We start from the raw sequence: 12,901 nt of genomic DNA, 5'->3' as shown, positions 1-12,901 counted from the left end.
GTCCACAATGACTAAGAACATTGAGCCCATGAAAGGACCTGCATAGTCATCATGTAACCAAGTCCAGGATTTACCTGGCCATACTCATGAATGTGAGGAGCTGCTGCCTGTAGTTTTTGTCCTTGTTGGCACTTTGGGCACTGTCCACCAACACAGCTATGCCTGCATCCAATCCTGGCCACCAGAGATAATTTCTTGTCAACATCTTCATTTTGGAAACCCCCCGGATGACCCTGGTGGAGTTCGGCCAGGATCTGGGAGTGACCTTTGCTCAGGATAATCACTCTTGCTCCCCATAATGATGTGCCATCCTTTACTGTGACCTGGCCTTTCCGGGTCCAAAAACATTTCAACTCTGGTTGTGACAGCCCTTTGATTTCCCCCATCACCACCAGCTGTTTCAGTTTTGCCAGGAATGGATCCTTCTGCATCCAATGTCTGATATTGTTAGCTATGACTCAAAGTGTCTCCAGAAAATTTAAAACCATTACAGACTCATAAGTGGTGATAGCACCAGTGGTATTCCTGCTCGTGGGATGTGGCTCAATGCGTTCACATTTGCTACTTGGCCTCCCGGATGGTGTTCCAACTTATGCACTTAGTATTGGAGCCCACCGCTGAATTGGGCCTGGAACTCTGGGCGGCACAGCCTTGTCCTCCTTTAGCAGACCTACCAGGATTTATGGTTCATTATTATTGGTAAACTTACGTCCTTGAAGATATTGGTGGAACTTCTTGACTCCACATATGACCGCCAAACCTTCCTTCTCTTTCTGGGCATATTTACGCTCTGCATTAACCAAAGTCCTGGATGCATATGCGCTATTGGGCATTCCTCTCCATTGGGCCCCCTATGAACTAACACTACCCTGATGCAGTTTGGGGAGGCATCACAGGTCAATGCTAGATCTCGCTTGGGATGATAGTGTGCCAATGCCTTCGAGGATGATAGCTGTTTCTTCATTTCCCTGAAAGCTTTGGCTTGGCTACATGACCATTTCCAAGGCTCACCCTTTTTTAAGAGTTGATGCAATGGTGTTAGAATGGAGGCCAGGTTATTTATGAACTTTCCATAATATTTCACAGCCCAAGGAAAGACCCAAGTTCCGGTACAGACATGAGAGCCAGGGCACCCTTGATCACCCTCACTTTATCTTCCAATGTGTATAACCCGGTTTTGTTGACTCTGTAGTCCAAGTAGGTCACTAGGGGTGCCTGGAACACACATTTTTCCCTTCTAAGGTAGCGCCCACCAGGGAGAAACATCTGAGAACTATGTCCCAGTTCTCCAACTGCTCCTTATTGGCCTTTACTGATATTAGCATGTCATCTAGACAAATGGAGACCTGGGGTAGACCTTGTTAAATGTTCTCCATCATACACTGAAAAATTGCACAGGCCAACGATACCCCAAACCTTTATGGGAATTAATTGTAGTGTACTTCTGGGAATTCTCATCTAACTGCAGTTGCAAGTATGCGTGGCTTGTATTCAGCTTCATGAAGGACAGCGCTTCCCCCCACCCAGCCAGCTTTACGTATAAATCCTCTATGCGAGGAATTGGGTATTTATCCAGCTGCGAAAAGCAGTTTACTATTTGTTTAAAATCTCCGCAAAGGTGAACGGACCCGTTAGGCTTCACAATTGTTACAAAAACAGAAGTTGCTGGGAAAGCTCAGCATGGCTGGCAGCATCTGTGAAGAAAAGATCAGAGTTAATGTTTTGGGTCGGTTGACTCTTCCTCAGAACTTCCTGCTGAGCTGTACCAGCAACTTCTGTTTTTGTTCCTGATTTACAACATCCACAGGTCTTTTGGTTTTCATAATTGTTACAACTGATGCTGCCCATTCTGCAAACTCGACTGGTTTGATGATTCCTTCACTTTCCAGCCTCCTGATTTCAGCCTCTCCTTTTGCCTGTAAGGGAAATGGCAAAGGGCGGATCTTGCAGAATCATGGAATTGCTTCCTGGTTAACGTACAAAGTGGCCTTGTCTCCTTCGGTAGTCCCAGACCTTTCTGAAAAACTTCCAGGTGTTTAATCAGGACTTCACTCAGGCAGCTATTTGCAAGTCAAAAAATGTTGAACCAAACAAGGTGAATCTTTCTCAGCCAATTTCGCCCCAATAGGCCTGGGCACGAGCCTTTTACTACAGTCAGTGGTGACTGAACCAGCTGCTTCTCATTAGAGACTAGAACCAAAGTTGTACCCTTAATCTGTAAAGGCTCCCCAGTACAGGTTCTCAGTCTAGCCAAGGTTTTGCGCAAACTTAAGTGTTGGATGCAAGAGTGAATTTTGTTAAAGATTGATTCTGCAATCACTGAAATGGCCGTGCCATTATTGACCCCCATTAGAACTGGGTAACCATTTAACCAAATGTTTACTTTGATTGGTTCTGATTTGGATATTGCTAAGCAATGTAACTGTTCCAAACCAGATGTAGGTGGACTCTCCAGGGTGTGCACTCTCCTGGATACCGGCCTAAGAGCTCTCTTACGCAGTTTAGGTTAAGTGAGACTCTTTTGCTGTCCCATATCTACGTACCAGCAGCAACTACAATGGCTTACCAGCCCTGATCCTGAAGAAAATTTTAACCATTTGGTCGAGGCTTGGTTTTGTTTGGAGTTTTGCTGTGGGCTGACCTAGGCCTCTGTTCAGGATATGGCCTGAGTGAGGCTATGCAGTTGCCTTCACTTAACTGGTGTTCCCCAAGCTCAGTCAGCCTGGTGAGGGTGTCCACTTCCATCAGCATACCCTGTAACTCATATGCTCCACTTGCCGTGTTTTCGAATGAGAAATCTAGTTGCAGTGCCTGGGTGAAGTCCAGTTGAGTTTCAGCTTTTGCATAGTTACTTCATTAATCTCACATACCAACTGGTCCCTCAGCATCTCATTAAGGGTTACACCAAAGTCACATGCCTGTGCCAATCATTTAAATGTAGCCAAATATCCTGATATGGGTTCCCCTGGTTCTTGAATTGCCAAGTAAAACCAATAATGTCTCAGTACTAGAGGAGGTTTGGGTCGTAATAGTCCTTGAATAAATCTGTCAACTCTTTAATATCTGGTGCCTCAGGGAAAGTTAGACTGCTTATAACCGAAAAGGCTGTGGGTCCACAAGCTATCGCAAGAATTACTCATTGCTTTTCAGATGCTCCAATGTCATTTGCCCTGAAAAAATAATGCATTCTTTCCACATACTGGGCCCAGTCTTCAAAAACATGATCGAATGAGTCAAGCTTCCCAAATAATGGCAAGATGCTAGAAATGCTTCATCCAACTCAAAGGCAACTGTTGTGAGCGAATTTCTTCAGGATCGTGCTTTTCTCTCATCGCCACTGAAATAACTCCATAGAGGCCGGTATCCCATCACCAAGTCACCCTTTTTTAACATGTGGAAAGTCCTTGACACTTACCCAGCTTCCTCAGAGCCAGCTCTCAGAGTGGACAGAATCCCTGACACTCCTGTTTATATCTGTCAGCCAGGGCTCCCTGATTGAACTCGCTAAGATCATAGTAGGAAGGTGTCAGGAGGGAACCCAAAGTCTTCCTGCCACTCCAGCCCATTCTAAACTGTGGGAGTGGCCAGGGCACAGCTACCTACTGACCAGTTAGACCCATTCATGAGACAACAATTGACTTCACATCCCCATTGACAAGTGAGAAGCATGGAGACAGTCCCATTCAGAAGGGGATAGCCATCCAACCGTTTCCAGGGAAGGGAGCCTCCCTTTATGGCTACTCTGTGGTCCCACAGCTAGATACACCAGAGGTACTGGTGACCCTGTGGATCTGACTTGCCAGATAAAGAGTTCACACCTTCCCCCTCCTGAGCCAGCCTGCCTGAAAAGTAACCTATCTGGTCTCCAAGGACCCCTTGACGTAGGGGTGTTTTCTCCCTCTCCTTGCAGTGTTCATCCCTGTCAGTGGCAATGCCAAGGTTGCCAGTCAATTGAGCCAGTAACTGCATGAGGTGAGCCATCATCCTCAGTTGGATGGCAGCCTCTTATTTGATTTTATTTTATTCATTCATGGGACATGGGCGTCACTGGCTGGGCCCAGCATTTATTGCCCGTCCATAGTTTCCCTTGAGAAGGTGGTGGTGAACTGCCTTCTTGAACCACTGCAGACCATGTGCTGTAGATTGACCCAGTATGCCACCAGGGAGGGATTTCTGGTATTTTGTCTCAGTGACAGTGAAGAAACGGCAATATATTTCCAAGTCAGTATGTTGAATGACTTGGAGGGGAACTTGGAGATGGTGGTGTTCCCATGTATGCCCTTATCCTTCTAGATGGAAATGGTTGTGGGTTTGGAAGGTGCTGTCTAAGGATTTTTGGTGAATTACTGCAGTGCATCTTGTAGGTAGTACACACTGCTGCTACTGAGCCTCAGTGGTAATGGGATGGATGTTTGTGATGCAGTGCCAGACAAGTGGGCTGCCTTGTCCTGGATGATGTCAAGCCCTTGAGCGTGTTGGAGCTGCACCCATCCAGGCAAATGGAGAGGATTCCATTACATTTCTGACTTGTGCGATGTAGATGGTGGACAGGCTTTGGGAAGTCAGGAAGTCAATATTCCTAGTATTCCACTGCAGTATTCCCAGCCTTTGACCTGCTCTTGTTGCCATTGTATTTATATGTGAGTCTATTTTGTTTCTGGTCAATAGACATCCCAGAATGTTGAAAAGGGGGAATGGTTAGATACTCTCCTGTTGAAGATGGTCATAGCCTGGTATTTGTGAGGTGTGAATGTCACTTGCCACTTGTCAGCCCAAGCCTGGATATTGTCCAGCTCTTGCTGCATTTGAACATGGACTGCTTCAGTACCTGAGGAGTTGTGAATGATGCTGAACATTGTGCAATCATCAGCGAACACCCCCACTTCAGACCTTATGATGGAAGGAAGGTCATTGGTGAAGCAGTTGAAGATGATTGGGCTAAGAACACTACTCGCCTTCCCCCCGACCTTCCCTCTCTTTCGCCTTGCCCCTCTCCCAAGCACTGTTCCAAATGTCTGATCTCCCAGTTTCTGATTGGGTCCCCCTTCTTGGTTTTTCCATGAGGAGCAAGAAGCTCAGGAGCTGTAACTCTGAAAGAATCGCTCAATTGTGCCTGTGTACTCTGGTCTCTGTAGGCTTTAACCTGCTTCACCTGGGGATATCACTTGGTCTTTATTTCCCATGTGCTACATCTGAGGATTACTAGACTACAGACAGCAATCCCCAGGTTGTAACCTGAACAACACCAGCAGCTTGTGTTCAAAAAGGCAGACACAAGCCCTGGTGGAACATGCTCTCAGCGCTGCTCACTGCACAGTTTTCATAGGAAGGTAGAGCTGGAGGAGGTTACAGAGATCAGGCGGGCTGAGGCCACACAGGGATTTGCAAGTGAAGAGGAGAATTATTAAAATTGAGAAATTACAGGACAATGTACCAAATTTGAATTCAAACATACAACCTTTGCCTTGCCTTGACTACACATTGGCCAGTCCAATATTTGTGGCAGCCTCAACATACTTACTACTTTCTGTGCCAAACCCACTCAGAAGGGCAGGCTTTCTTTCCACACTTGGTCATAAACTTTCTGAACTTTATTGTCTGGGATTATGCAGCTCCTTAATTCGTTGAAGGATTGAAAAGACAATCCTCATGAATTTTAATACTTCCCCCTGCTTTAGAAGAGGTTGATGTGTGTAATAAGCAGCTTACCTGATACGACTGGGAGGATTAAGTACTTGGTACATTTACAATGATCCTCATTTAAACTGAGTGCGAAATATGGATGAGGCATAGCTGCACATTGGGAGCCCTTATGAAAGCTGGGTCTTGTGTTTCTCTGTGGAACACCATCGGAACTCATTAGTGAGGGTCAAATGCCTTTTGCTGCTTGAAGAAAATGAACTCATTTGTGTTAGTCAGCACTGTACCAAATGAATTTCTGAGGTACTCCAACACAAATTGTCACTTCCCCAGTCTTGAGCCAATCAGAAATCACACCTTGAACTGCCTGACTCAGGGTCGGTGGTGGTGCCTCCTTCTGGAACAGATTTTTGCAGTCAGACCAATTCGCCAGGGTGGGGAGTATGAGGTGGGGTATGATCAGTGGGGAAGGTGTGAGGGTGGGGAGTATGATCAGTGGGAAGGGTGTGAGGGTGGGAGTAAGATTAGTGGGGAGGGTGTGAGGGTGGGGGTATGATCAGTGAGGAGGGTGTGAGGGTGGGAGGTGGGGGTATGATTGGTGGGGAGGGTGTATGATCAGCGGGGGGATTGTGGGGAGCAGTATGGTGGGGAGTACCATCCGTGACAGATAACCATCTTTAATAGACCCCCAGCAGGACCCACCTATAAGCTGTCCCCTCCCCCTCTCTCTCCTACTCTCCCTCTCCCACTCACCCTACTCTCTTTCTCACCCCCTCTCTCTTCCTGTCGCCCCAGACGTTCATTAAGATACCAGACAATTCGAGAGACCCTGAAAGTGCAAAAAAAGGTCATCAAGAAGGCAACAAACGATTGTGAAAAATAATCAGGGGCTGCACAAATCTCTAAAGTCCCCCTGTTTGCGACTCCAAACAAAAGACTGTAGTTGAAGCTACCATTTATCAAGCGGCAGCATTGACGGTTGGGTGGATGTAACCGATCCTCATTAGTGTGGGTAGGATGGTGATAAATGTCTGAGGTGCCTGGCCTGGCCTGGCTTGGCCTACACTTTAGTGTTGGGAGCTGCAGATGGCACTTCGACAACTGCGGCATCACCGCCAGTCACCCCTAGCGGTTCAGCCAGGGAACTCGGTCAGTGAGGAGGAAAAAACAGCTTCGTGATTCATAACAACAGAAAGACCAGCAGCATTGTGTGTAGCGCCGTTTCCCACTGTCCCGAAGCACTTTGCAGTCGATGAAAAGTGGTTTTGAAGTGTAAGCCCCATGTGGGGATAATGGAAACAGGCACCTGACGGTGACCAGATAATCTGTTTTAATGAAGTTGGCTGAAGGACAAATATTAACCGTGGAGAGAAAACTCTGCAACTCTTTGTATCATGCAAAGAGTCTTCAACATTTATTGCATTAATAAATCCTAAGACCGTAAAATGCAGAAGCAGCTCACCAAGTCTGTTCTGCCACTCAATGTGATCGTGGCTAACCTGATAATCCTCAACTCCCACTTTCCTGCCTTTTCCCCATAGCCCTCAATTCCCTTCTTGGTTAAAAATCTCTCTCTCTCAGCGTCTAAGACGACAGTGCAGCACTCCCAAACTACTGGCATTCAAAGTGACATCTTGGACCACAGGGAACTTGTTGAATTGGGGCATCATATTGTTCCCAGTGTTGTCCAGCACTCCAGATCCTTGAGTATCCATCAGCTGTGAAGGCCCCCAGTACTGGCAGCTGCAGATTTACCAGACAGGGATGACACTGTAGTAGACAGGGAGGCAGTTGGAATCATTGCCACCGTTAAACATGGCCCTCCCTTACTCTTGACCAACATGGGCCTCTGCAATACCTGCATGGTAAAGCCCACAGGCCCCAAGCCCACTGTTCCTGTACAGCAAGGCAAGGAGGAGGGGTTATTGCCGTTTGGAGAATATTTCCAATCTCAGCAAATAACCAGCAAGGTAGAGGAAAGCAATGAATGGAGAGGTGACAGTAATTGAAGTGGCTTCTGGTCTTTGATGTTTGTGCTTCCCTTCTAGGTACTACGATCTTATCGAACGATGTATTGATCCCAGTGTAGTGACTCCACTGAGCACTGATTGTCTGCAAAGAGTCTATGCCTACGTCCCTGCTGACCACGACACACAGCTAAGGCACACGTGTCAGCGGCTAACACAGGTACGAGCAGAGGAACACTTGCTGCCATCTTGTTTTTGGGTATGAAATGACGGCAGCAAGTAAATAGTTAACAAATTCATTCTTTTTAGAGTAAGCATCAAATCTATATTTACCAAGTTTAGCTGAGTAACTAACCTCATCCTGACCCCCACAGTGACCCTTAACCCTCACCCTGACACCACACAGTGACTCTTAACCTTCACCCTGAACCCCAGATACCCTTAACCCTCGCCCTGATCCCCCACAGTGACCTTTAATACTCAGCCTGATCCCCCACAGTGACACTTAACCCTCACCCTGACCCCTCAGACACCCTTAACCCTCACCCTGACCTCCCACAGTGACCCTTACCCCTCACTCTGAGCCCCAGAGACCTTTAACCCGCATGCTGACCCCCACAGTGACCTTTAACCATTTCCCTGACCCCCCCAGATACCCTTAACCCTCACCCTGATCCCCCACAGTGACCTTTAATCCTCACCCTGATCCCCACAGTGACTCTTAACCCTCACCCTGACCCCCCACAGTAACCCTTAACACTCACGCTGAGCCCCAGAGACCTTTAACCCTCATGCTGACCCCCACAGCGACCTTTAACCCTTACCCTGACCCCCCAGATACCCTTAACCCTCACCCTGACCCCCCAGATACCCTTAACCCTCACCCTGAGCCCCAGAGACCTTTAATCCTCACCCCGATTCCCCAGAGGCTCTTAACGTCCACCCTGACCCCGAGACCCTTAACCCTCACCCTGACCCCCAGAACCCTTAATGCTCTGCTTCGTACCCCTCCTCCCTCTAGTTTTGCTCTCACTAACACAATATGAGCCCATTCTGACTCAGGTCTGAGGCTTAGTCCTTACTTTGTCAGGTTTCAGTAATGTCAGTCAGAGCTGCTCTGGGAACACAGTCTGGCCTTTAAAGGAATTGAGAATTGTTTTTTATCAAAGCCACAAATTGCAAATAGCTGTGTGGTCGTTCTCTTACTGTCCACTCTCTATTACAATCGTGATAGTTAGAGATCAGAGGTACATGGCTCATCTCTGAAGATATGATGCTTTTTGCTTGTTGATGAACAGACAATGGAAGTGAATGCCCAGTTGGACCTTGCCTCAGATTAGCATCAGGACTGAAAGCTAGGCCTTTGGCTTGTTGTTCCTGCACTGGCACGTCCACTCATTGTTTGTCAAGTACGTCAAGCAATCTCCTCAAACATCCCATCATATCCAGAGATAGTAAGAACTGCCGATGCTGGAGTCAGAGATAACACAGTGTGGAGCTGGAGGAGCACAGCAGGCCAGGCAGCATCAGAAGAGTAGGAAAGTTGAGATTTCGGGACGGGACTTCTGAAGAAGGATCCCAACCTGAAACATTAACTTTCCTGCTCCTCTGATGCTGCCTGGCCTGCTGTGTTCTTCCAGCTCCACACAGTGTTATCCCATCACATTCAGAGCCTGGATTCATGTCAGGTGACTGTTCCTTATGTTTGGGAAACTGAAGTTATCACAGAGGGAAAAAAAAAACAGTTAAAAAAGACACAGTAATACTTGGAAACCAACTTACTAGTTGTACTCGTCTCCTGCTTTGAAGCTTACCAGACCAGTTGACCCAGTATGTCTCATTCACCAGTTTTATTAGTTTAACTTTCAGAGACATGTTTCCTCAATTTTGAGCGATCGATGTTTTCAGTAGAACTCCAGCATCACCTGGTCAGCTGTTTAAAAACGGATGGTTTGGTGGTTATAGGTTGTTCCATTACAGAAATGTTTATAGATGCACCATAGAAGGCATCCTGTCCAGATTTATCACAGCTTGATATGACAACTGCTCTGCCCAAGACCGCAAGAAATTATTGGGAGTTGTGAACGCAGCCCAGTCCGTCATGAGAACCAGCCTTCCTTCCACTGTCTCCGTCAGCACTTCCTGCTGCCTTGGGACAACATAACCAAAGACCATTCCCAACCTGGTTATACTCTCTTCCATTCTTTTCCATCGGGCACAAGATACACAAGTTTGAAAACACATTTGAAAACAACAGATTCAAGAACAGCTTCTTCCCTGTTGTTATGAATGGACCTCTCCTATATTAGAGTTGATGTTTCTCTGCACCTTCGCTGTAGCTGTAACACTGTACTCTGCATTCTGTTCTATTACACTTTTTTGAATGAATGATTTATTGTCACTTGTACTCTAATGAATAACAGAGTAAAATACTGTGAAAAGCTTCAAATGTTGCCACAATCCGGCGCCATTTGAATATTTTAAGAATAAAAAGATAAAGCTGAAAGAAAGTCCATCTTCATTCCGCTGCCTCCACCATGGGGCCTGAGCTCTGAGCTGGCTGACCAATGACAGCTGTGCTGCCAACTGTACTGGAGTCACCAAGATTGGAGTTGCCACTTTTCAGGCGCCATCTCTTTATTGCTGGGCTCATCTCGGCAACGGGCTGCCGATGCCGGGTCCCGTGTTGGACCGACACTCACCCTGCAACCGGGAGACCCCCCCGGCTCTACTGCTGGCGCCGCCGTCTCACCGATAACCAGGAGCTCCCCACTCCAGGCCTACCACAACCAGGAGCCCCCAACCCCTCCTGGCTCCACTGCCAGGCCAGGCTGCCACCTCACCAAGATTCCCACTCCGCGACCTTGCCTTCTCCACTGCCGACAGAAAGAAGATGAAGACAGAAGACTAAAAGGGGAAGGGAAGAAGGGAGGAAGCGGCTGTCTGGAGTGGAAGATCCTAGGAGCCGGAATGCTGCCTACCTTGCCAGCAGTACTTTTGTAAGGTATGATTTGTCTGGTTAGCACGCAAAAGAATACTTTTCACTGTATCTTGGTACAAGTGACAATAATAAATCAAATCAAAAGAATGGTCAAGTTCACAACTGTGAATAATGATCCCTGTGCTGCTGGGAAATGGTGCAATCAGAGCAGAATAATGCGGGTCACGATGCTGGATTGACATCATAACAATCTGAATAAACTACAATGGATGAAGCAAGATGCTTAGGATGTTCTCTTCCCCGGTTTACTCATGGTTAGTTGCAACAACAACTTGCATTTATGTAGCTTATTCAATGTAGTGAGGCATTCCAAGGCACATCACATTCAGGGGAAGGTAGTGATGCTAATTTCGGAGTTTATATGCCACTATGATTGATGTTGAAATTGAAACAGTAAACACCTGGAAGAAAGAGTTGGTCTAATGGGGACCAAGTAATCACTGTCAATTGCAGTGAAAACCCATCTGGGTCACTAATACCCTATAGGGAGGGAAATTTGCCATCTTTGCCTGGTCTGGCCTACATGTGACCCACAGCAATGTGGTTGACCCTTCTCTGCCCACTGGATAATTAGGGATGGGCAATAAATGCTGGTCTAGCTAGTGACTCCTACATCCTGTGAATGATTAAAAAGAAAGCAACAGGAGTGTTATCAAACAAAATTGGATTAGAAGCCACACAGATAGACATTGAAACAGGTGAGTAAATGTCTGAAAGGAAAAAAAGAGAAACATGAAGAGGTAACTCCCATGTATAGAGCCAGCACAGCTGAAGGAATAGTCACCAACAATGAAATTAGGGCTTCCTCAAGAGAGCAGAATTAGAGATGCACAGATATCTCTGGGGCTTGTGGAGCTGGAGGAGATTGCAGAGATAGTGACAGACCAGGCTCTGGAGGGAATTGAAAACAAGGATGAGAATTTGAAGGGATTATGGTACTACAATCCAGTGCAGTCAGACCACAAGGGGCTAAGTGCTTAATGAGATTCAATGAATGTTAGGACACAAACCATGGGATTTCAGAGAGACACTGAAACTGAGAAACCTTTTTTGAATCATAGAATCCCTACAGTGTGGAAGCAGGCCATTCGGCCCATCGAGTCTACACTGACCCTCTGAAGACCATCCCACCCAGACACCCCCCCCCCCCCCCCCCCCCCCTAACCCTGCATTTCCCACCTCTCACTCACCTAGCCTGTACATCCCTGGACACTGGGGAAATTTAGCATGGCCAATCCTGCACATCTTTGGGAGGAAACTGGAGCACCCGGAAGAAACCGATGCAGACATGGACAGAACGTGCAAACTCCACATAGACAGTTGCCTGAGGCTGGACTCGAACGCAGGTCCTTGGTGCTGTGAGGCAGCAGTGCTAACCACTGAGCCACTGTGCTGCCGTCAAATTTTCTGGGAAGAAAAGATGAAGAGGAAACACAGTTGCGTTTGTAATAACTCAGAAAGTGTTGAAGCTCATGACTAATCAATGCCCCTGAATGTGAATCCATATTATGAGCTTATCCTGTCCAGGACTGTTGCACATGAGACTGGGTACCAGGAATCTCCGTCACATGCTTCGCAGGCAGTCAATCCCTGACACTGCATTGCACTGACTCCATGTTGGATGCTTGTAGCACAGTGTGACTACCTGCCTCCCAACTGCTTGGCCTCACACTCAGACCCACAATGGAGCTGTAACACTCAGTAACCCCTGCAGCACCAGTTCCTCGGCCTCTCCTCACAGCTTGGAACATCTACATATCACATCATGACTAACCAAACACAAAGATACCACCGTGGAGCCTGGCTTCAGCACTGACAGCTCCCACCAGTATCAGGCGCACACGCCCTGTAGAACTTTCTTCATCCCAACTAGCTCGAGGATTTGATCTCTCATTCACAATCTTTCAACACCTAACATCCCCCATTCCACATTCTTCTTCCTGGTACAGGACACAGACAGTCACCATTCTGGGAATTACCATCTCCACTGGCATCTATCAATGCAGGCGTGGTTCTCATTTATTCATTTGAATGTGGCTTCATGCCTCTCTCCTGCAGGAGAGGATCCTGCATCACCAGTGTGAGGGTGTGCAAACTGGGAGAGAGAGCAGGAGCCTGACATAGGGACCAGAGCCACTTCGATGAACAGGCATTGAACTGGCAGATAGACAAGGGGCATTGAACTGGCAGGTAGACGCGGGGCAGTGAGCTGGCAGATAGACAAGGGGCATTGAGCTTGCAGATAAACAAGGGGCAGTGAGCTGGCAGATAGACAAGGGGCATTGAGCTGGCA

At 47.3% G+C, this 12,901-nt stretch overlaps 1 protein-coding gene across 2 annotated transcripts in view; it reads left to right on the top strand.

Moving 5' to 3' along the window:
• The window catches only part of LOC109934535 (dynein axonemal heavy chain 3-like), a 429,003-nt gene that overhangs the window by 115,717 nt on the left and 300,385 nt on the right, over window positions 1-12,901 (top strand). For both annotated transcript variants that reach the window (XR_007264478.1, XM_048610380.1), the window contains exon 8: window positions 7,689-7,827. Coding sequence is in view for 1 of the 2 variants with exons in the window: in XM_048610380.1 (XP_048466337.1) it covers window positions 7,689-7,827 (139 nt within the window). In the remaining variant the exon portion in view is untranslated. The remainder of the gene's footprint in view (window positions 1-7,688; window positions 7,828-12,901) is intronic.

Source organism: Rhincodon typus, chromosome 22 (assembly GCF_021869965.1).
Source record: "Rhincodon typus isolate 14 chromosome 22, sRhiTyp1.1, whole genome shotgun sequence".
Taxonomy (NCBI): domain Eukaryota; kingdom Metazoa; phylum Chordata; class Chondrichthyes; order Orectolobiformes; family Rhincodontidae; genus Rhincodon; species Rhincodon typus.
Note: the sequence above shows the minus strand (reverse complement) of the source record. Positions and strands in the feature narration are given on the sequence as shown.